At 45.0% G+C, this 20,565-nt stretch overlaps 1 protein-coding gene across 2 annotated transcripts in view; it reads left to right on the forward strand.

Annotated features, from left to right (window-relative positions):
• Positions 1–20,565, forward strand: part of MICU1 (mitochondrial calcium uptake 1) — an 86,114-nt gene that overhangs the window by 28,654 nt on the left and 36,895 nt on the right. The window contains exons 7-10 of one of the 2 annotated variants that reach the window (XM_029962579.1): positions 6,136–6,179; positions 11,830–11,841; positions 17,899–17,904; positions 18,808–18,922. In XM_029962579.1, coding sequence (XP_029818439.1) covers positions 6,136–6,179; positions 11,830–11,841; positions 17,899–17,904; positions 18,808–18,922 — 177 coding nt within the window. The remainder of the gene's footprint in view (positions 1–6,135; positions 6,180–11,829; positions 11,842–17,898; positions 17,905–18,807; positions 18,923–20,565) is intronic. The other variant, XM_018079925.2, reaches the window with a different exon arrangement.

Genomic DNA, 20,565 nt, shown 5'->3' on the forward strand with positions numbered 1-20,565 from the left:
GGTACCCCAGTCCCCAACCAGCTGAAAATATTCTGTCTCTGGTGGGAAGGATCAAGATTCCCTCCCTTTCCCCAGCTTTAGCTGGGTCCATTCTGCATTGCTGTTTTCCTGGGGAAACTGAGGATTTTGGAGCATCCTGGACTAAGAAGGAGCTGTGTTGTGCTCAACCAGTACCAGTTTTCTTAGGTTTTTTTGCAGTAAGGATTGAAAGAAGTAAGAAATATGTCATATCTCATCCCAGCACACTGTAACAAAGGCAGATTATACCCAAACCAGTCATGCTCTTCCATCCCAGTGTTAATCTCACTGGTTATCCCAAACTCTTGCTGCGAGAAAGATGCCTTTCAGGATTCACCATGAAACGAGCAGGAACTCAAATATCTGAACTCTTGGAAGGTTTTTCTGATTTTTTTTTTTCTTTTCTGCCTGCAAGAAAACCCAAACATGCTGCTGAAGCTCAGCCAGAAGCAGCAGCTGTGCCCCTGCAGCCTCTGTGCACAGGGTGGTGTTGGAGGAGAGGAGCCGTGAAGGACGGAGCCGATGTCTGGTGGCTCGACCAGACTGTACAGTTTGGTTCTCGGGGTTGAAATGGTTTGTTTTCCATGTCTGGACTTCAAGAGCAGCTGGGCACAAGCTGGCTTCTGGGTTGGTGCAGTGCTTGAGTGATTGTTTGTTGTTTTGAGTTAAGTTTGTGAAATATGGATCTGATCTTCTGTAGAAGCAGCAGCCATGAGCTGTGACAAGCACTCACCTGGTGTGGTGGGGAGGGGAGGACTCCCTGGGCTTCTACAGATCCTTAAAATTACACAAAGTGTTCAACTGGGGCATAAAGGATCTAGAAGGAAATTAGAGATGCTGAACTTGCCTCCTGGTTTGTTGATGGGAACTTACTTTTGTATTCTCTCCCAAGTGCATCTACTGAAGGGGTCTTAAGGGAAAGGATGCAAGTGAGAGGTGACTCAGAGGAGGGGTTTTTTTGTCTGTGAAAATACATAATTCCTAGGCAAGAATCATCTTTGAGCCTGGTATGAGACCCCAGGAAAATAGCCAAGGATGAGCAAGCAAGAGGTGCATTTATATGTGTGTTTATGTGCCAAAACCCAAGTAATTAGGGCTTCCAGAATAGCTGACAGGTTGGTGTGGCTTACCAGGGGTGTTAAGAATTCACATCTCACAGGGAGACTGACTTGCCTGTTGGAGGAGGGGGAGATAGATGAGAGCAAAGTCCCTTGTTCCTTGAACAAAACAGTCCTGCACTGAAACACAAACCTGAGGCTGTTGTCCCCTGAGAAATCTCAGGCAGCTCATTGTTTGCTTGCAGATTACATTTTAAATTCAGAGGGGAAATACTCATACAAAAATCAGGAACTGGGTTACAGCTCTGAAGGGGAAAACTTGCTCCAGCATTTTCTGTGCCACAACATGGCATATCACAAGCATGGTGAACAGGCTCTTCAGTCTTCATAATTAGCCCTTTTGTTCATCTGCTGGCAAGAACGAGTCCATGTTATATATTAAGCAGTGGGAAAGAAGCAGATCGTGAGTGAACGTTACCCAGATAGTGTGAAAAATCTGACAAGGATATCAAGACTGGAAGCAATTGAAAAGGTTTTTCCATCAGTAGAAAGCTGCTGGCATCCCAGAGGAAATCATGATGGTTTCTAATTGATCACAACTGTGTTCTTGGCCTAATATAATCATTCTTCTCCTGGAAGCTCGTTTTTTAAATGTTTTTTTAAAACTGCAATCTATAACCTACTGGCCATGGATTTTTTTCCAAGATAACACGAAGAGCTTAGTAACTGTCTAGATATTTATCAAGTGTGGTAATTAGCTGTCTTTGAGTGAATTTGTGGAAAGTATGTTCTTGTTAATCAATAGAAATATAATAAGCATTTGATTTTAGATTTGGCTAGAGCTGAACAACAGTAACAGCAAGTTACTCTGTGTTTTTTCCTTTACATAATTCATTCCTTCTCCATTAAAACATCCTCCCCAGACTACAATGAGAGAAGTAAATACAGCAAATATGGTTCTGCTGTCAAAAACTCCATTTTCTCCTTTGTGGAAGGCAGGGAGTATAAGTCATTTTGCTTTATTTTGAAACATTTTTATTTTTAGAGTGCTGTGAAAGTACTATCACATGAATAAAAGTGGCAGCCTATATCCTGGCATTGGTGTCAGTCTAGTCTGAAATAACACTTGGAGTGGTGCTACGTGCTTAGGTACTCCATGGCAGGGCTGCTGTTTCTTTTGGGCCCCTGATAGAAATTTAGGTGGTATCAGAAGTTTTAGGAGTAATGGTAGTTAAAGATTACAAGGAAGCTGGTTTGGAAATCATTGCAGGTCCCCGTTGGAGCAGCTGGTGCGGAGCCCTTGGTTGGGGGAGCAAGAGGGGCTTTGAAAATCCAGATCTGTAGGGAAAGGTGAGGTGTTGTGCAGGGTCTCAGGTAAATAAAAAGCATATTCTGGGGCAGGTCATGGGGAAAACTCTGGGTTTGTCCAAGCAGAAACAAGCACTGAAGCCCAGGGTGGTCACTGTGCAGTCTGGAGAAGCTGTGGTGCATGTCCCAGGGAGGCTTCTGGAAGCAGCCAGGTATCCTCCTGAAATGATTTCTGTGTTCATTGCTGCCTCTCTTGAAGGAAATCCTTTCATCCACTTCTGGGAGAATGGTGTTTCAGCCCCTGCTTTCCAGTGAAAGGTGGGAAAACTCTTTTGCTGGTTAAACATGCCTATTAGCTTGTGTTCCTGCAGCTCTTCAGCAATAGCCCAGCCAGGGGCTGTTTGTCTAATGAGTGTGTCACTTACAGACAATCCTGAGGTGCCTCTAATGTAGGATGTTGCCTTCTGAGTAGCAGGGTTGTAATAACTAGCATTCTTCCCTTCCCCTGGTAGATGTGATTGTCCTCACCCATGCAGCGTTTCCATTGGCTCTCCAGCCTACGCAAACACTGAATTCCTATTGTAACATCATGGAGGAAAAGCCTCTTGGATTTTTTGTGTAATACAGTGAAAGAACACAGGCATCAAGCAACAGACCCTCTTTGTTGGTTTGCTTTTGTCAGCTTTAAAGGACTGTGGAAAAACCACGCAGTTAAGTCCACAGAAAAGAAAATGAACTGTATTGGCAAAAGGAAAACGTATAGAGTAAAACTGTATGCCTTGAACATAAATGCCCTTTTTCAGCTTTTGAATTAGCTTATTCTCTCAGGAGCTATTTAAGAGGAATTTTATAGAGGGGTTTAGGTGTGCAGCTTAATTAATGCAGCAGAGGGGACACTGCTGTGCATGACTGGGAGAAAGGGTGAGCATAAAACTGATGGGAACCAATGTGCTTGTGTGTGCAACAGAATCATGGTATCGTTTAGGTTGGAAAAGACCTTCTAAGATTGAGTCCAGCCATTAACCCAGCACTGCCAAGGCCACCACCAAACCATGCCCCCAGTGGTGCCACACTTACGTGGCTTTTAAATCCCTCCAGGGATGGTGACTGCACCACTGCTCTGGGCAGCCTGGTACAGTGCTGGAGCACCCTTTGGTGAAGGAATTTTCCCCAGTATCCAACCTGAGCCTCCCCTGGCACAGCCTGAGGCCGTTCCCTCTCCTCCTGTCCCTTGTTCCCTGGCAGCAGAGCCCGACCCCCCCCGGCTCCCCCCTCCTGTCAGGGACTTGCAGAGCCAGAAGGTCCCCCCTGAGCCTCCTTTTCTCCAGGCTGAGCCCCCCCAGCTCCCTCAGCCCCTCCTGCTGCTCCAGCCCCTTCCCAGCTCCGTTCCCTTCCCTGCACACGCTCCAGCCCCTCCGGGTCTCTCCTGTTGAGGGCCCAGCACTGGGCCCAGCCCTCGCGGTCCCTCAGCGGTGCCAGCACAGGGACGGGCACTGCCCTGGGCCTGTGCCCACACCATGGCTGGCACAGCCCGGGGGCCCTTGGCCTTCTTGCCCCCCTGGGCACAGCCGGGCTCGTGTCCAGCCGCTGTCACCAGCACCCCCAGGGCCTTTCCCAGCTGTGCAGCCCCTCTGCCCCAGCCTGGAGCTGCAGGGGTTGGTGTGACCCAAGGGCAGGACCCGGCACTGGGCCTTGTTGTCCCTCGGCCCAGGGATCCAGCCTGTCCAGCTCCCTCTGCAGAGCCTTCCTGCCCTGCAGCACATCAACACTCCCACCCAGCTTGGTGCTGCCTGCACACTCACTGAGGGTGCACTCGATCCCCTCATCCAGATCATCAGTAAAGGTGTTAAACAGGACTGGCCTGGTGCTGGGAGCCCCACTAGTGACTGGCTGCCTGCTGGACTTAACTCCAGTCCCCAACACTGTCTTCCAGGGCGTGCTGGTACAGTGACATGAAAAAAAGCAACAGGAAAAGTGACAGAGTTTTGTACTGCATTTTCATATAAATGTCTCTCCCCGCTCTCCCAGACGTGCATAAACCAAGGTTGTAAATTTGCTTCTCGTCAGACGTGATTGTGTCGGAGGAGGCTGACATGACAGAGGGAATAACAACCCCATTTCTGTGGTGCTGTAAGCACTTTGTTCAGCAAATAATTAAATCCTCAGAGCTCAGGAGCTTGAGGACAGACCTGGCAGCTTCTGCTGCTGGCCTGGGGGTTTAGGTGCAGTTACAGCCATGGGTCAGGCACAGTCCACATCACCTTCCCCTTTGCCCACCTCATTTTACATCTGTGGCAAACAAAAATGTTATATTATTAACCTTTTCTTTAGTACAGGGACTGATAGTCTGCCTTTTTAGGTGTCATTTGGCTGTTTTAATAACTTTTCTCTATGTACGTTCAGGCTCATGTGTACATTATTACAAGAGCATGTAGTGACAGGACAAGGGGGAATGGTTTCCAAATGACAGGGTAGGTTTAGTTTAGATATTGGGAAGGAATTCTTGGCTGTGAGGGTGGGGAGGCCCTGGCACAGGTTGCCCAGAGAAGCTGTGGCTGCCCCTGGATCCCTGCAAGTGTCCAAGGCCAGGTTGGACGGGGCTTGGAGCAACCTGGATTAGTGGGAGGTGTCCCTGCCCATGGCAGGGGGTGGGACTGGATGGGCTTTAAGGTCCCTTCTCCACCCAAACCATTCTGTGTTTCTATGATTATTTATTTCATATTACATAAATATTTATTGTAATTATTTAGAAATATATTTAGATCTATAAAATGACACTTACTAACTCGTCTTTTGCAGTTTATCTACACAAGGATCCATTCATTTTGTCTCTGCTTTGAAACTCGTGTGCTTTCCCCGTAGTAGAGTCCAGTTGCAGGAGGTGCCATTAAGACATACTTTCACTTGCTATTTTTAACCTATGTCCTTTTTTCAGCTTTTCATGAGCACATGTAGAATGTCAGGCTGTCAGGGATCTGTCTTACAACACTATTTCCTGGCAGGGGAAAAGGAGGTGTTCCTGAGAAATTACTTTATCATGACACACGGACATAAGCTCAGCTCAAGTCACCATCCAGATGGATGGTCGGGGTGAGCTCTGACCAGATAATATGTCTGTAGCAAAATAATCACATTTATCAAATGAATCCTACATCTAAATGTGCCAGTATTTAATGGATTTATAACCGCAGCTTGGAGGGAGACAAAATTCAGAAGATTAAAGTCTGAAAAAATGTATGAATATGCAGTTTTCACTGTTACCAGGCACATGAAACATTGAGAAGGTGCTTTCTGGCTGGAATTTTCACAAGTGCAAAAAGCCTTCCGACAATTGGCTTGACCTTTGAAATAGAGGTGACAGAGGAGTTGTAGCTGCTTTGGGTCACAAAGGGCAAGGGGGTCACCCTGGTGGGATGAATAATTCCATTTTTTGCAGCTTAGCTTGAACCTTTCTCCTCTTTCAAAAGCAGGTGACGCAGCAGGCACGGGAAAGGTTTTGTTTTGCTTTTTCCATCTTTTTTCTAATTTAAATTGAAATGAAGATGTGATAATTACCATAATCAGGCAGAAAATGCACAGGACGTAGCTCTGTGGAGGGGTTTTATTCTTCATAGCACCAAAAATCAGCCTGTGCTCTCCTGAGACTGTGCATTTTACTTTCTAATCTTCTCATACAGGAAAAAAAAACAAGAAATAATTATTTTTAAGCTTTAAGAGCTTTTTCTGAGTATCTTTGGTTTTTTCCTTTCAGATCTGGGCCTGGACCAGTTCATAGTGAAACGCTACGATGGGAAGGTGAGCACATCAAACTACTAAGTGTGTTTTATTCAGTGGCTTTTTTTAACCTGGAATCCTTTAGTTATTACCTGTGTGAAGGGTGTAAATTAAATGAAGTGTTTGAAGTGTTCTCTTATGAGCTTTTTGCTGTTAAGTACAATGCAGTGTTTTTGCTGTAATGACAGAAAGATTGTTTTGATAAAGGGCTCTTTTTTTAATGTTTACAGTCAAAATATTACCTCTTCTTGTATTCTGGTGGGCCAGGAAATCATAGGTTGTAATCACATTTCCTTGCTGCTTCTTTCTGACTGTGTGAGAGCCCCACAAGTTACACTATTTCAAGAGAAACTCCCTTAACCTTTCCCTTCCAGACTCACCTCCAGATTCCTAAAGGAAGGAGATGCTCTTGTGTTTTTATCTGCATCCCAGTCATGTATTCCCCCCCATCAAACAGCTTCATTTTGTTCCCTTTCGAGCCCCAGGTCCTTCCTGCAGCAATGCATGACTGCTCTGGGTGTTTGTGCTGTCATCATACGTGTTGGTAAAATGTTAAGCAAGTTCTGATCTAGTTTCGTGTCCCTGTGAAAGCATCCTGCCTGTTATTTGGGATATCAGAGACCCAATTATCCACCCTGTAAATCCCACTGCTGTGGTAAAGGCCACTCTGGCCCTAGGACTGGCAGCTCAGATCGACCCCTTGATGCAGATAACTGCAGGTTAGTTAATTTTCCACCCTTTGGGCTCATAATGGTCCTCCAGATTTCAGCTGGAGTATTTTCATTTAATCTGCATTGTCTGAAAATCTTCTGTTTCTCCCAAGGGGCATCAGCACCTGATCCCCTCATTGCTGCAGGGTGCACCTGACAACAGAGTGTCAGGCATTTCCAGAAAGCCTCAGCACTGGAGGAAAAAAAAGGCATTTAAAGCTTTATATTAACATGAACGTTCAGCGTGGGCTGAACACATGTTTTGTGTTTAGCAGGGCCAGGTAAGGATGGAATGTGATCAGACACCTGGGGTCCCTGTCAGCAGTGCTTACGAGTGTGCTGGTTACCCAGGCAGCAGAGCGAGGCTTTGCTTGAGAACAGACAACTGGGAGGTGTGTTTTGGCAGTTAGTTTTGATACATAAAGCTCCAAAGCATGTTGTGAACACTTGTTTTCTTTTCCCCCTGCCACAAACACAATGTCTGCTTTTTGTGATTAAAAAGATACCAACCCAGCCAAAAAAAAAGGATGTGTGTTCTTTGCAAAATACCCAATGTTCCTCCTTCTGATTTATGACAGTCTGTTTTGCGTGTGCTCACTTTCATCACTTTATCTTGTCAAGCTTTCACCCTCACCCGAGGCTTTACATAAACAGGGTTGGTTTGTAGGGAAGTGCTGAATCCCACGTGATTTTGGTTATCATTCCTCTGTTCCTGAGCACTCCGCGGTCGATTCCCAGCGCCTTGGATAAAAGATCCAGAGGCAGTCCCTTTGAACTCAACTTTCTGGTCCTTTGCCCCTCAACAGCAGCGGCTCTGACCTGTAGCAGACTGAAACCAGCTTTTTATACAACTTACAGGTGTCGCTGCTGCTCTTGGGTGTCTGGAAAGCCTGAAAGTGAGGCAGCAGATTAGGGGACTGCAGTGCACTTTCTTTTATTATTATCTTCTCCTGAGACCTATTTTTTCCACAGTCTAATTGGACTCTAGAAGCAGTGTGCTCTGAAAATGAAGAAATAGGGGTTCTTGTTTGCTTGACTGTGCTTAAAGACACCTTGGGACAGGCTAAGTCTGGCCATGGCTATTAGGGCAGCAGTAATGTCCAGGTGAGGGGATAATTTGTGGAGAGCATAAAAAGAATTGTCCTTGGCTCTCCCTTGGTAATGAAAGAAGTTGACAGTAGATTGATCTCTGACTGCACCTTGCTCTCATTTTGTTGCTTGCTTTGGGTTTCAGTTTCAGAGAATAACCCTGCCTTTCCCCAGCCAGGCCCAGCTGAGGTGCTGCAGAGCTGACCTCGCTCACTGCAGTCTCACTTGCACAGTGGCACCCGAGGGCAGCTCTTCCTCCGGGCTTCTTTCCAGCCACATCTTCCTCTTGGGTTATCAAAGCCAGCCTCTGCCTGGAGGGGGTTTGTCTTTGTGCCTGGGCACAGCTGCTGAGCTCAGGCAGAAGGGTAAGAGGGCCATCCTTGTTCCCCTGAGCATCCTTAGGGATGTCACACAGAGGTAATGAGAGTTGTGGTACTCAAAATAGGCCTGTGCACTGGACATTTCTTCTCCTCTTTTAAGGAGAAAGGAGTCTGTGAAGCTGTGCTGCTGAAAAGTACTGACAATCCACAGGCAAGATCCTGGCTGAAGAGTAGGAGAGAGGATTGATTTTAGTTCCAAGCAAAGATGTATACTGAGGATTGAGTGCAAGTGATAATTTAGAAGGAAATTCAGTTAAAAGACTAGTGCCAGCTGTGCAGTCAGTGGCATTTTAATTATAAGCTACAGGACAGTGTTTAAAGCATCCGTGTGAATTTTGAGGGTGTGTGTTGGAGATCTAAATCCTGCATCATTAGTGAGCTGCTCCTTCCACAGAACCCGTTATATTTACATGACACTACCATCACAACAACTAATTGGCCACCATGAGGTGATCAGGACTGGTCTTGCCAAAGGATTTTGGGGAGGGATGTGCCTCTGTTGCAGTTGTGTCTGTCAGGTTTCTGAGCCAGCTTGCTGGGCACATGACTGAATGCCAGGGTGAGAAGAAAATACCTGGTTTTTTTCCCCCCTCTTCCCACCCCTCCCTCTCCCTAGTGATAATTTATAGAGTTGCTGGAGAGGGAGGTAAATGTTAATGCCTTATTAGTGGCAACAGTGCTCCTGTAATTTGAGCTTAAATGCTTTTTCTTCACTCATGCAAGACCAAAAACCCTGGAGACACTCATCCAGCAAAAACCTGTGGTCAGATCTGTGTGCCAACACGAACTCCTGCTTTTCTTTGACCTGCTGCGGGGCTGAGCATGTAGGGAGGCAACTTGTGGCTCCATTTTTGTCTAAGTGTGATGGTTTCTCCCCTAGGGAAGTAGAGGGAACGAGGCATTGATTACTGTTCATCCAGAGTAGAAAAAAAAATATTAATCAGCCTGCAAACATTTCATATTGAGCCTGGGCAGAAGGCTGATGTGAGAATAGACACAGTCTCAGGGTGCTGTGGTGTGAAGGTGCCCAGACCATGATTCTTTGCTGCTCCATTTCCAATGTGTCCCTTTCCTCCTCTCACACTTCTGCAGTAGGAAAGGAAGTGCTTTTTTAACCCATCTGCAGGAGAAATGTCTCATGTTTTAGTGATGAATAAGCTCTCACTAAGTAGCATATAATTCCTAGCACATAGAACCTGGCATAAGCTCCATTAATGTTACATAAGTTGCAATGCAGATTTTGTTTAAATAAAATTTTCTTTTTTTTGTGCCCTGTTTATTGATGGATTTTTTTTTTTTTAGCTTATGCATTAATGATTGACAAGCCTAATCTCTCTAAGACATAAAGAAGCAGTGCTGTTAATGTTTTTCCTCTTAATTGTGAGCTCCATATCAGAGCAAAATCGCATCCTGTCACCATCCTGGTGAGCCAGTGCAGGGGAATTCCCAGATGTCCCACAGCTGAGCTTCCAGCAGTGCATCCTGGTGGAAAGGGGAAGGTGAGATGAGGTGCTTTTAAGAGACCTCTAGCCTATGTAGGAAATAAAATCCTGACCCTGGATGGCATATTAGTTTAATTAGGATACACTTCACTTGACTCTTTTGTTTTTTTTATTCTCCTGTGGGGAAAATTCCTTGCTACGGCTCGATAAGAGCAAAAGCCTTGGAGCCACCAGCAACAGCTTCCCCTCCTGCAGTAAGTAATTAGAGAGGCTTTCAGTGCCCTCTAATTAAATTTATGACTTAAGTATTTCCTGCCAGCACTTGTAGTTACATCTCTAGATGTTTGGGGATGCCATAGAGCAACGCAGAGCAAAAGCACGGTGAAGGACGAGGAAAATACTTCAGGTGGTTTCTGTAAAGGCCAGTGACACACCTGGAATTCTCTTCCACTGTACAATGCAGGGTCGTATCGTGAACCAGTACAATGAGGAGCTTCAGCTGCCCTGAGCTGAAGGTGTGTGTCCACTAAAGAGCAGTGTCTGGGAGTCAGCTCAGAAGACAGATTTCTTTCCAGATGATTTAAAGAGCATCTGAGGAGCCCGAAAAAATGTACTCAGGGAGGATCCCTGTGGAGAGGACTGGAGGTAGAAAGACCATCCTTTTCTGGTGGATTGAAGGATCTTGCTGTCAGGTTTGAAAAAAGGACCAGAAAGGAGCCTTTATTTATTAGCCTGAATTTCTGGGTCCTTAGTTCTATGGATGAACTTAGGCTGGACATAAGCTGGCATAGACCCAAGCTTGCAGCAAGTGAGACAAGCTCAAAGTTCTGCTGTCATTCAGGAGCCAAACACTGGATCAGAGCTCTGAGCTCCTGTGATGTTTAAGTGCCTCTGAAACCTTCATTCCAAAGGCTGCAACTCTAAATGTTCACAGTTCAGTAAATAGCAACATAAAGTGTAGGTGCACTTGGTTTACTGAGCCCATTAGCTGAGAAGGACAGTCAGTGTGTTCTCTAACTTAAATACAATGAAAACAGGCGAGGAGTCCTCTAAATCCAGCTCTGTGAGGTCTTGCCAGTGTCTGCGTGACATGAGTGTGTCCCCAGTGTCTGCAGCTGGAGCTGTTGAGTCTGGGTTGTGGCTTGCTTGGAAATACCTGGAAGTGTTCAGCTGTCCTGGTCCATAAGCCATGTCAAATGTCACTGTCCAGTTTCAGATCTCCTGCCTTTAAATTCCTTCCCCCTCTGATCTCAGCACAGGCAGTGTTTGCACGATGACCAGGAGGTGTCTTCTCACATGGGTAACAACCTCACGCTCGGCTGTGTGAACGTTCCCTGCCCTCCCCAGAGGTGTCGTGAGGAACTGGGGGGAGGCAATCCTTGCCTGTGACTTTGTGGAGCAAGCAGAGATGCAGTTTATTGCAGATAACCAGCAAAGCTGAGCTGAGGAGACTCCTCTCCTTGGCTTTCTTGGCTGACAGCGCTGCCCACGTTGGTGGGTTTCTCTGCTTGTTGGCTTTCTCCTCCCAGCCACCCTCGACCCTCCCATCTGCTCTGCTTAGTTCCTCTGTTTCCCAGTTTGCTGGGACCTGTGGGGACACTGAACTGTGCCAATTCTTCTCTTGGCTTGTTTTCCATAGCCCCAAATTTCATCAAAGGAAATGCTTAATTGCTCCTAACACAGGTAAAAGCACCATGTACAAACATCCCTTTGGCACTTGGGTTGCTTTAGGTACAGAACACACTTCATCCTTTCCTACCTCCTCTGCCAAATGTTTGTGGTGTATTTTGGATTTGACAAAGCTCTACTTACTGTTACCTTTCTGTACCCCTAATTTTGTTGCTTGTTTCCACAGGGGCAAATATAAAATCCTCTGGTTGTTCTTTGTACTCTTTTATTCTGGTTTCAGGGTACCCAGCGGGTGTTTCTTCCAGCTGCTAATATCTCTGAGACTTGTGTCTTTATTCTAATTCTGATTTGTGGTTGTTTTTGGTGTAACCAAGCATTCCCTCGTTTTCTTCCCTTTTCTAACCCTCTCCCCTTCCACCAGGATTTCTGGCAGGTACAAAGCAGACACAGCATGTGCTTTGATCAGTTTGTGCTTCAGACCTCATAATATGCACTTTTCATGTCAAAGGGACAGTGTACGCTCACCCCTTCTCCCTGGTCCTGTAATAAATAATCCTGAATCCTCTCCTTCATCCTCAGCCTGAAGGATTTATTTCAGAACACCTGAATTTGGCTTGAGGAGAGCACAGTCCTCAGGGTATCCATTAAAACATGGCTCTGTTAACAGGATTATGTTGGAGCAAAGCTCACATGTGTCTCCCTGCCCTCCTGTTTTCACAGTGTCTTTTGAGGCTTCTGACTTATTTTGCAGCTTGATGAGACTGTGATAGAGCTGGCTCTGCTGGAAAATGGGCTTTTCCCCTTGAGGCCACAAAGTTAGTTTGATTCTGTGAGAAGGAACAGGCATCTCTCTGGCCAAATGCTTTGGGGAAACGTCATCTGTTTGAAGGTGTCTAAATTTGGGGAAGGTTACATTTGCAAACTTGAGTTTTTCAAGTCACAGACCTATGTAGCATGAACTGTATTAAAGAATATTTGAGGAAGAAGATGTTTAGGTATTATAGTTCATAAGATGGTTTGTAGGAAAAAGAACTAGTAAGCAGAGGGGAGTTCATTCAATATTAGTAATTAAAGAGGAAAATATACTCTAGACACTTCCAATTTGCCTCATAGTTTTGTGGCCTTAGTGAAATCCACAGGGGAAATTAGGGGAAAAATAAACAACTTATTGTTATGCCCTAGTGGGTGTGTGCAGTCTTTTAATCAAAAGTGGTTTCTGGGATCATTTTTGGCTCTAATTTCTTTGATAGCTTTGCTGGTGTTGTATTAATGCCTAATACTTTAGGGACACAAAACTGAGCTCTGAGAACTCTGTCCTTGGTAACATGGAGTTAGCAGGGACAAGGGGGATGGGTGGAGCAGGGTGGGAGGGAATGTTTTAGGAGATGCTTGACCTCAGTGACTACAGAAGGAGGGAAGGTCCAGATGGCAGAAGCAGGTGAAGAAAGGAGGAGTGAGAGAGGGAAAGGGAATGGCAGGATTTTTAGTTTTAATTTGGTTCCTCAAGCTGTTTGCAGCAGTGATGACAATCTCCAATTACATGTGGTTTTTCCCCAAACCCCTTTCTCATTCTGTGGGTGATTTGTACCAAGTGTATGGCCTCAACCTCATCAACTGAGCCCATGTTTAATCCCGGCTTTTTATGCAGAATTATTATTTTCCCAGTGTCCTTTCACCCTGGGGGTTTCTGCCTGGGAGAAAGAGCAGCCTGCATTATCAGCATGCTGAGTTCATCTTGGTAATGTGGGCTGAGAGGCAGGAGAGCAATATCCCAATTTCTATCTGGAGACCTAAACAGCCATTTAAATTCCAAGGTGGCAGAAGTCAGCTCATTTTAGAAGCGTGATGTGGGTCATCAAGGACTGAATTTAAATCCTCCCCATCAAATTTCCATGCAAGATGCTGCTGTGCTCCTACAGAGCGTGATTTCATTACCCTGAGGGGAGCACAAGTGTACACTGTCCCTTTTTCCAAGGCATCTCCTATTTGCTTTTCCAGCAGAGGTTTCTCCCTTGCATGAGTGGCTCTGCTGCCTGCCAGGGGTCGGGAAAGCCTGTGTGGTTGATTTTCTTGGTCGTACAGAATGCTGGCCTTGCATTCCAGGTGCCATTTGTCTGGGAGGTGATGAATATTTCCAGCCTTGCTGGAAGGGTGGGAATGCAGGTTTCTCTTTCCAGTCTCAGGAGTCCACCTCTAGAAATAATTGCTGCCTGAGTTTTGATTCTGTCCACGTGTCCAAATTCAAATTTAGAGGGAGAGAATATGCAGGACAACCTCATCCATGTCCAGCTCTGTATTTTTTTGCCTCTGTGCATATATACAGATAAAATAACACCCCAGAATCAAAAGTTTTAAAAAACTGTTGGTTAAAACAGACTCTCTAAAGGTCATAACCTGCAGTATTACCTGCCAACAGTAAATTTTAAGCATCTTCCTGTGTCAGCACTCACCCACCATGATTTGCCATGAAGAAGCTCTTTGTGTTTCCCTGTGTTAATGTGCAGACTTCAAAGGAAATAGTCTGGAACCACTAGGAGTGATACTGTGAGCTGTCCCACAGCAAAAAGAGGTTTATGAGTTTCAGAAAGTCCTTGTGCTGTTTCCATCACAGCCTCAAACACTTTTTTCTTATTAAATGATATATAAAAATGCCAGGGGATGCATCTAAAATGACTTATTTCGCATCCACATTATGAAACGGGCTTTAAAAACTCTTGAATGGCTCTATTTTCCCCCAAGTCCATGTTTCATGGCATAGAGGGACCTCCCCTACCTCTTTTTCCCTTAAAGGGCTTTTGAACAATTGGGCTGAGAGGCTGCATTTTTAAATGCGACTCTGAAACCCTTTGTATTTCTTTATTCCAGTTTTATTTCAGGTTTCTTAACGTGAGGCACCACCACAAGTCATCATGAAATCTCTAAATACATGGCTTGGCTCTTTAATTTGTATCTTAAAAAAAAAAAAAAGGAGCAAAATTAAAAATCTCCCTGTTTTCAGAGCCTGCAGTTCAGCATTTTGATGCAGATGGGATTTGAAGGCATTAATATTTTTGGTAACCACAACAGGCTGGTTTGCATTGGGGTTTCTAAAGGGTTTTTCCTTCTCTGTCTTGTGTGATAAACTAATACAAAGCATCTGCTCTAAAAGCCTTAGTCAGCAAGTCCTGGTATGTATTTCCCTGGATTTTCAACAGCCCTGCTCAGGAAGAAGGTGTAGCAATCCGTGCCTGGTAACCCTGCAGGTTCTGCTGGACGAGGCAAATAGGAATTCTTTCCCTCCTTTGCCTACAGTGAACTATGAAATAAACCCATTAATAGATGTCTTTTAAATGTTTTCCCTAACTGAAGGTGGGCAGTTGGGACTGAAAGAGAATTGCTTTGCCTCGGGGTGACCTCACTCAACATTCCTGGGTTTGTATTTGCTTACACAGTGTTGGTCACCTGGAAGTATTTCTGTTCCAAAGGAACAAACTGAGTGTGATGACTGAGTTTGTCAGTGAAAGTCGGTTATGCTTCAGCAAAAATCACTTGCTAATTTACAAAATTGCTTTCTGGTTCTGGAGAAACCCTCATGGCCTTGCATGCATTTGGATATGTATTCTGTTGTCCTTTTGGAAGGCGTAAGTCACTGTCAAGTGGTCACGTGAGGCTGATAAATTCCTGAAGGTTTGGTTTGTGGAAGCACAGAGGTGATGCTGAAACATGAGGAATAAACCTGCCCAAAGTGTGCTCTCCCTCCAGATCCAGACCCAAACTGGCAGCTCACAGAGACTGCCCAAGAACATGTTCTTCCCAAAGTGGCAAATCAAGTGCTGCTCATTAAGTAGTTTCTGCAATGCCAGGTGAGGTGGATTTGCCAGGATTGAGCAGATCAGGCTTTTTCTAGACCTGTGCTAGGGATGGGAACACCAGCACTGTGTGTCTGTCTCTGCCTGTGCAGAGGAGGGATCCCTTCCTGTGCAAAAACACACCTTTGGGGTTCAGATTTCCCTGGTTAAATATTACCACGTTTCACTTTTCACTCAGCCCTGGGGAAACAATTTTAAAATCAAAAATAAAGGTAGTGTTTGGCCAGGAATGGAAGAACTGGTGGGGTTTTTATCCACAGATCCTTTGTTTCCTGGGAGCTGTACCATGTACTTGGCTCGAGGGAGGCTCCAGCCCCCCAGATCAGTTCTGGGGTGGAATATGTGAAGTTTGTGATGTATCTCTGGGTGCTTTGCAGGCAGCCTGAACACAAGACAACTCTGGGGAGTTGCCTGCATGCACACTCCATTTCTTCCTCTGGCACACAGGTCTGGGGGAGTTTGGTCACTGCACTGATCTGTTCAACCCATGTTCTGCTGCTGGGCTTGGAGCCTGAGTTTCAAAGGGCAAACCAAGCTTTACATTTTGATATTACATTGATTTATTTTTTATTTATTTTTTTAACCTGTTATCCATGTCTGGTATTGTAAGATAACTTGCCTGAACACCTGTCAAGTGTTTTGTTCCACTGAGACTGGACTGGTGGCTTTTCACTGAACTCTTACATGTGCTTGTGGCAAAAGCAATGGGATATTTGAATTTGTTTCTCTTTTTACGTGTTGATTTGGGTGTTTGCTCACCTGTGTGCTTGTTAAATATGAATCTACTGCTTGATTAAAAAATACATCATAATTGTAAACTGTTTCCTGTGGCTTGCTCACTTGTGAATGCTCAGGTCTGGATGTGTTTTGGACATGCTGAATGATTTACTCTGGGTTTGGGAATGGATTTAACATAGAAAAAAATGCTGAATGGAAGAGATTTGACTGTTTTAACAGAGCCCTTGTGTTCAGATGTGTGATGTGGGTACCTAAACTATGAACATGACTCATCTCTAGAAAAGGATGAAGGTTTGGAAAGGGATTTTTCCTGAGGCATTCCAAACCTTTCTGGCTTAAAGGGACAACGCTGGAAGGAAAGTGGGATGTGGAAAGGAATCTCGAGGCCTATACACAGTGATTTGAGGTGTTAGTGAGGGCTGACTTGGGGTCAGTCACCTTGGACTGGGATGGATCACAGCAGTGCTTTGTGCAGGAGGTAGATTGATTGATTTGTCTCTTATTTTTCCTGGAGGTTCTGTATAATTCTGTGGAAAATAAAGTTTTATGGTGGGGGGCAACCCCTGGGAAGGATGCTTTCAGCCTTTCCCATAGTGGGGTGGCCTTCCCACAAATTTCATGGAAAGCAATCAAACACGGCTCCTCAGTGAGCCAGAGGAAAACAAACGGGGGAATTGGGAACTTGTTACAACTTGTGTCCCAGTGCTGGGAGCCTGAAAATCTTATTGATCAGGTCAGCTGTTATTGTCTCTTATTAAGATCAACGGGAGAAATTCCCTTTTCCATGAGCTGCAGGCAGTCACAGCTCATATCCCCCAGGTGCGTGATGAGTAGATGCTTGTTTGATATAAATAAATAACATTTTGTACTTTGTTTGCTCAAAGTAAGATGCAAATGGGTAAATGCTTGTCCCTCCCGTCTGTCTTTATATTTCAGGGAGCAACTAACTTAATATGCTGTTTTATTGTTAGTCTGTGGATGTGCTTTTCTCTTGCGAGGAATATTTTGAGACTATGAATTTTAAGTGCAGAAAAGAAACCCATAAAAATTAATAAACCAATCTCTGGAAGTTTTGCGTGGGATCCTTGGAGCAGGATGCAAATAGGCAGTTTATGATAAATGCTGCTCAAGAGGGGCAGTCAGAGGGAGAGGCAATAAATCACACGAGCAGGGGAGATGCAATTGCAGGAAACTGCTTTTTCTCCACAAGCCCTCCCTCTGGTTTAAAGGTAAAACCAGACGTTGGTAATTTGTTCTTCACGTCAGCACGGATGGATCCACGTGCTTTGGATCCATCTCGATGGGAAGAGAAGCAAAAACATATTTTGAGTAAATGATAACTTCAGCCTGGTTCCCCATAAGTATAAAGAGCCATTGCCTTGCATCAAATAAATGCCATTAATGTGTTGCCTGCTGTTAGGGATTCACCTCTTATTAAATTCCTGGCTCTCTCCAGATGGTAAAGGCAGAGTTGCTGGGAAGAATTTTATGTGATCAGTAGAGCTGAACTGTTTTTCCCTGGAAACTGTTATTTTTTTGGTGATCTGTATGATTGTTTTTGTCTCTTTTCTTGTGGTTTCTGAGCCAGATACGGGTTAAATTTTCATCTAAATTATTAGCTGAGCTCATCCCCACTCTGCAGCCACACACAATGGTGAGTTCTCTCAAAAAAAAAACCACAAAACCTGAGGTGGATGAGAGACATCAGCTGCAGACAGTGGGGCTGACCCTTGCTGGGATATCTCCATAGGCTTCCAGCCACAGCAACCACCTGGTTGCTTCCCAACTTTCTTGCTCTTGGCAAGCCTAACCATTCAACTTGATGTGATGTTGTGCCTGCTGGTTTTATTGTTGGTTAACCAGTGTTCTTTCCTTTGCCTTGTATATGATGGGATCTCCGCTAGACAGAGGTAACGGGGGGACAGTGCTGGAGCTGGATCCTCGTGTGGTGCTGTTTGTTGGTGGTTTTTCCTAAAACTGTTCCTCAGTTCAGCCTTGCTTTCACCATGCCTGTGTGCTTGCATGGCCTGGTTTTCCCTGGAATAACCTCAGCACCCCTACTCTCCTCGTTAACAACTGACCTCTCCTCCCTGTGTGCGTGTGCCTCCTCCTGCTGTGTTCTTGAAGTGGGTCACCAGTGTGGATTCCCTAACAGTTGCATGGATCCTTTTCAGCCTTTGAAGGTCCTGCTCATCAAAGGGACCCAGATTTTTGGCTTAGTAAGATGTTATGAGGTGGTAATTGAAAAAGAACTGGAGCAAGAGGGAGGCTGAGATGGGTTTCAGTCCCAATCCTCCTTGTGAGGTTGTACCCACACACCTGAGCTGTGTGTTACTGAGAACTACTTGATTTTAATTACTTAAAAAACATCCTTCATATTCACGTCAAATAGTTCTTTCTTGGCTACTGCTGCAGCAGAGTCTAACTAAAAAGCTGTTAGTGAAATATCCTTGCCTTGCTGCATCCTATATTAAAAGATTCTGATTTTCATAACTCTAATCTCAAAGATTCTGATCGTTTCAAGCCAAAGGGCTGTAGTTTTATTTATCTGTATGTCCCCTCGGCTAAACCAGCTGAGCAATCCTGTGCAATTCCTTATCCCTCATTTGAGATAGGGAAGCACTGATCTTTCCAGAGCTTTTCTGTCAGATTTGAAGGCTGGAAAAGGTCCACTGGATGTGAATAGAGATAGCAGGGGTGTGTGTCCATGGAGTGGCTTGTTGGTGGTAAGGCTACAAAGAAAACCTTCCATTTCTCCATTTAATTGATTGCTTTCTTCTCTCTTTTTGGGATGTGCTTGGGTGAACCAATAGAAGCTGTCCCAGGAGCGGGAGAGGTTTGCAGATGAGGACAGCATATTTTATGCCCTTGGAGAATGTGGACTCATCTCTTTCTCCGACTACATCTTCCTCACCACGGTCCTTTCCAGTAAGTACTGGGGATTTTCCCTGCAATTACTGCATTTTTCAGTTTTGAAGGTTCACAGGCTTTGCTCTTCTTGTCTCCATGTGTTTCCCTACAAGGCATCTTGGATTGCCTGCAACTCGAGCTGAGGAATTGCTGTTGCTTCATCGGGTCTAGGCCGAGCTTCGGGTGCTTCAGGCAGACGAGCAGGTCGATGACTTCTGGAGATTTATTTCTCTTTTTGAAATGTGACAGCGTTTTTTTACTGAGTCATTTGACCTGCTGTTCAGAACTGTAAATGGAGCCGTGTTCTCAGGCTGTGTTCATATGACATCCCTGTGTTTGGATGAACATTGCTCTCCAGCTCTTCACTGGGCTCACGCCTGCCCCAAACTGCCTTTTCCACCTGGATGTCCCCTTGGGTGAGCTCAGGCTTGTGTGTAATGTAACCCAATGAGGAGAGAAGTTAAGCTGTTTACATTTCAACAAGTATCACAGATACCTTCTGTCTTTTCACCCCGCTGCACTTGACTTGCATTTGTGATATTTCTGTGATCTGCTAATCTGTTCCAGCAAAGTCTTCTGCACTCCGAGTGCTGGCACTTAAAAGTTTGCTTTGTTGGCAAGAACCAGTGAAACTGAAGCCTTTGGTAATGTCAAATGGCACTTCTAGACTTTCTCCATGTGGAAATCAAGCCCAAAACCTCATTTGCACAGCTTCTCTGGCTGCTTGGAAGGTGCTGTGTCATAAACACGAAAGGCCACGGCAATTTTTCAGCCCTGTTAGAAAATGGGAGTAATGGGGGCAGTGTCCAAATGAACTCGAGGCCTTTTATTTTCAGGCTAATCTTTTAAGTATCCATTTCATGATGACTTGATCTGTGGAATTAAAAAGCTGGACCCTTCCCAGTTCCCTGCAGCCCCCTGTGCTGCCTGCCCTGGGCAGGTCAGGAGTCAGCTGGGTTAATCACCCAGGTTTTATCAAAGCAGCAGGTGCTTTATTTTCCCTCCCTGTTCTTCCATGCTGTAATATGGAGACATGAGAGGCAGCTCTTATTTACTGAGGATCTATTCCCAGGGAGAAGCAAATGGATGTGGTGGGGGAAGACTTGTATGTGACCTTCATGTTATGAAAACAAACACTGAGAGACAAAGCTGATTCAAGCCAGGGAATTCGTTTTATGACTTTAATCTGCTGGTTTTATTTGACTGAGTCTCAGAACTGGCTTGTAGGACCTTTGCTGTTCCTTTCTTACATTCATCTCGCCTGTGCCAAAATGATCTCCAGGTATTCACCTGTGTAGAGGGCTTTTCATTGCAGTCTCCACAGATGACAATGAGCTCTAAAACCTCTGGTATCACATTGCTGGATGTGGTTTAGAAAACACTCTTGCCCTTGTTTTTATGACTGTGCTGGTGGTGAACAACCCCCTAATCAAAATTAATTTCATGTGCTTCCACAGGCAGCAGTAAAGAAAAATTGTTCTTGGTTTGGTGTGATTTCTTTGTTGTAAGAATAAAAGAGAAGGACCACCTTGAGTTGGAGAACAGCCAGCCTTGTTTTGGAGGCTGTGCAGGAGCAACAGGGGTTTTTTTTCCTCTTGTTCTTGGGCTTTTAAACATGTTCACAATTACTGGGGAGTTAGTCAGACTAACAGGAGGAGACA

The sequence above is a fragment of the Manacus vitellinus genome, unplaced genomic scaffold (genome assembly GCF_001715985.3).
Source record: "Manacus vitellinus isolate BGI_N305 unplaced genomic scaffold, ASM171598v3 scaffold_48_pilon, whole genome shotgun sequence".
Classification (NCBI taxonomy): domain Eukaryota; kingdom Metazoa; phylum Chordata; class Aves; order Passeriformes; family Pipridae; genus Manacus; species Manacus vitellinus.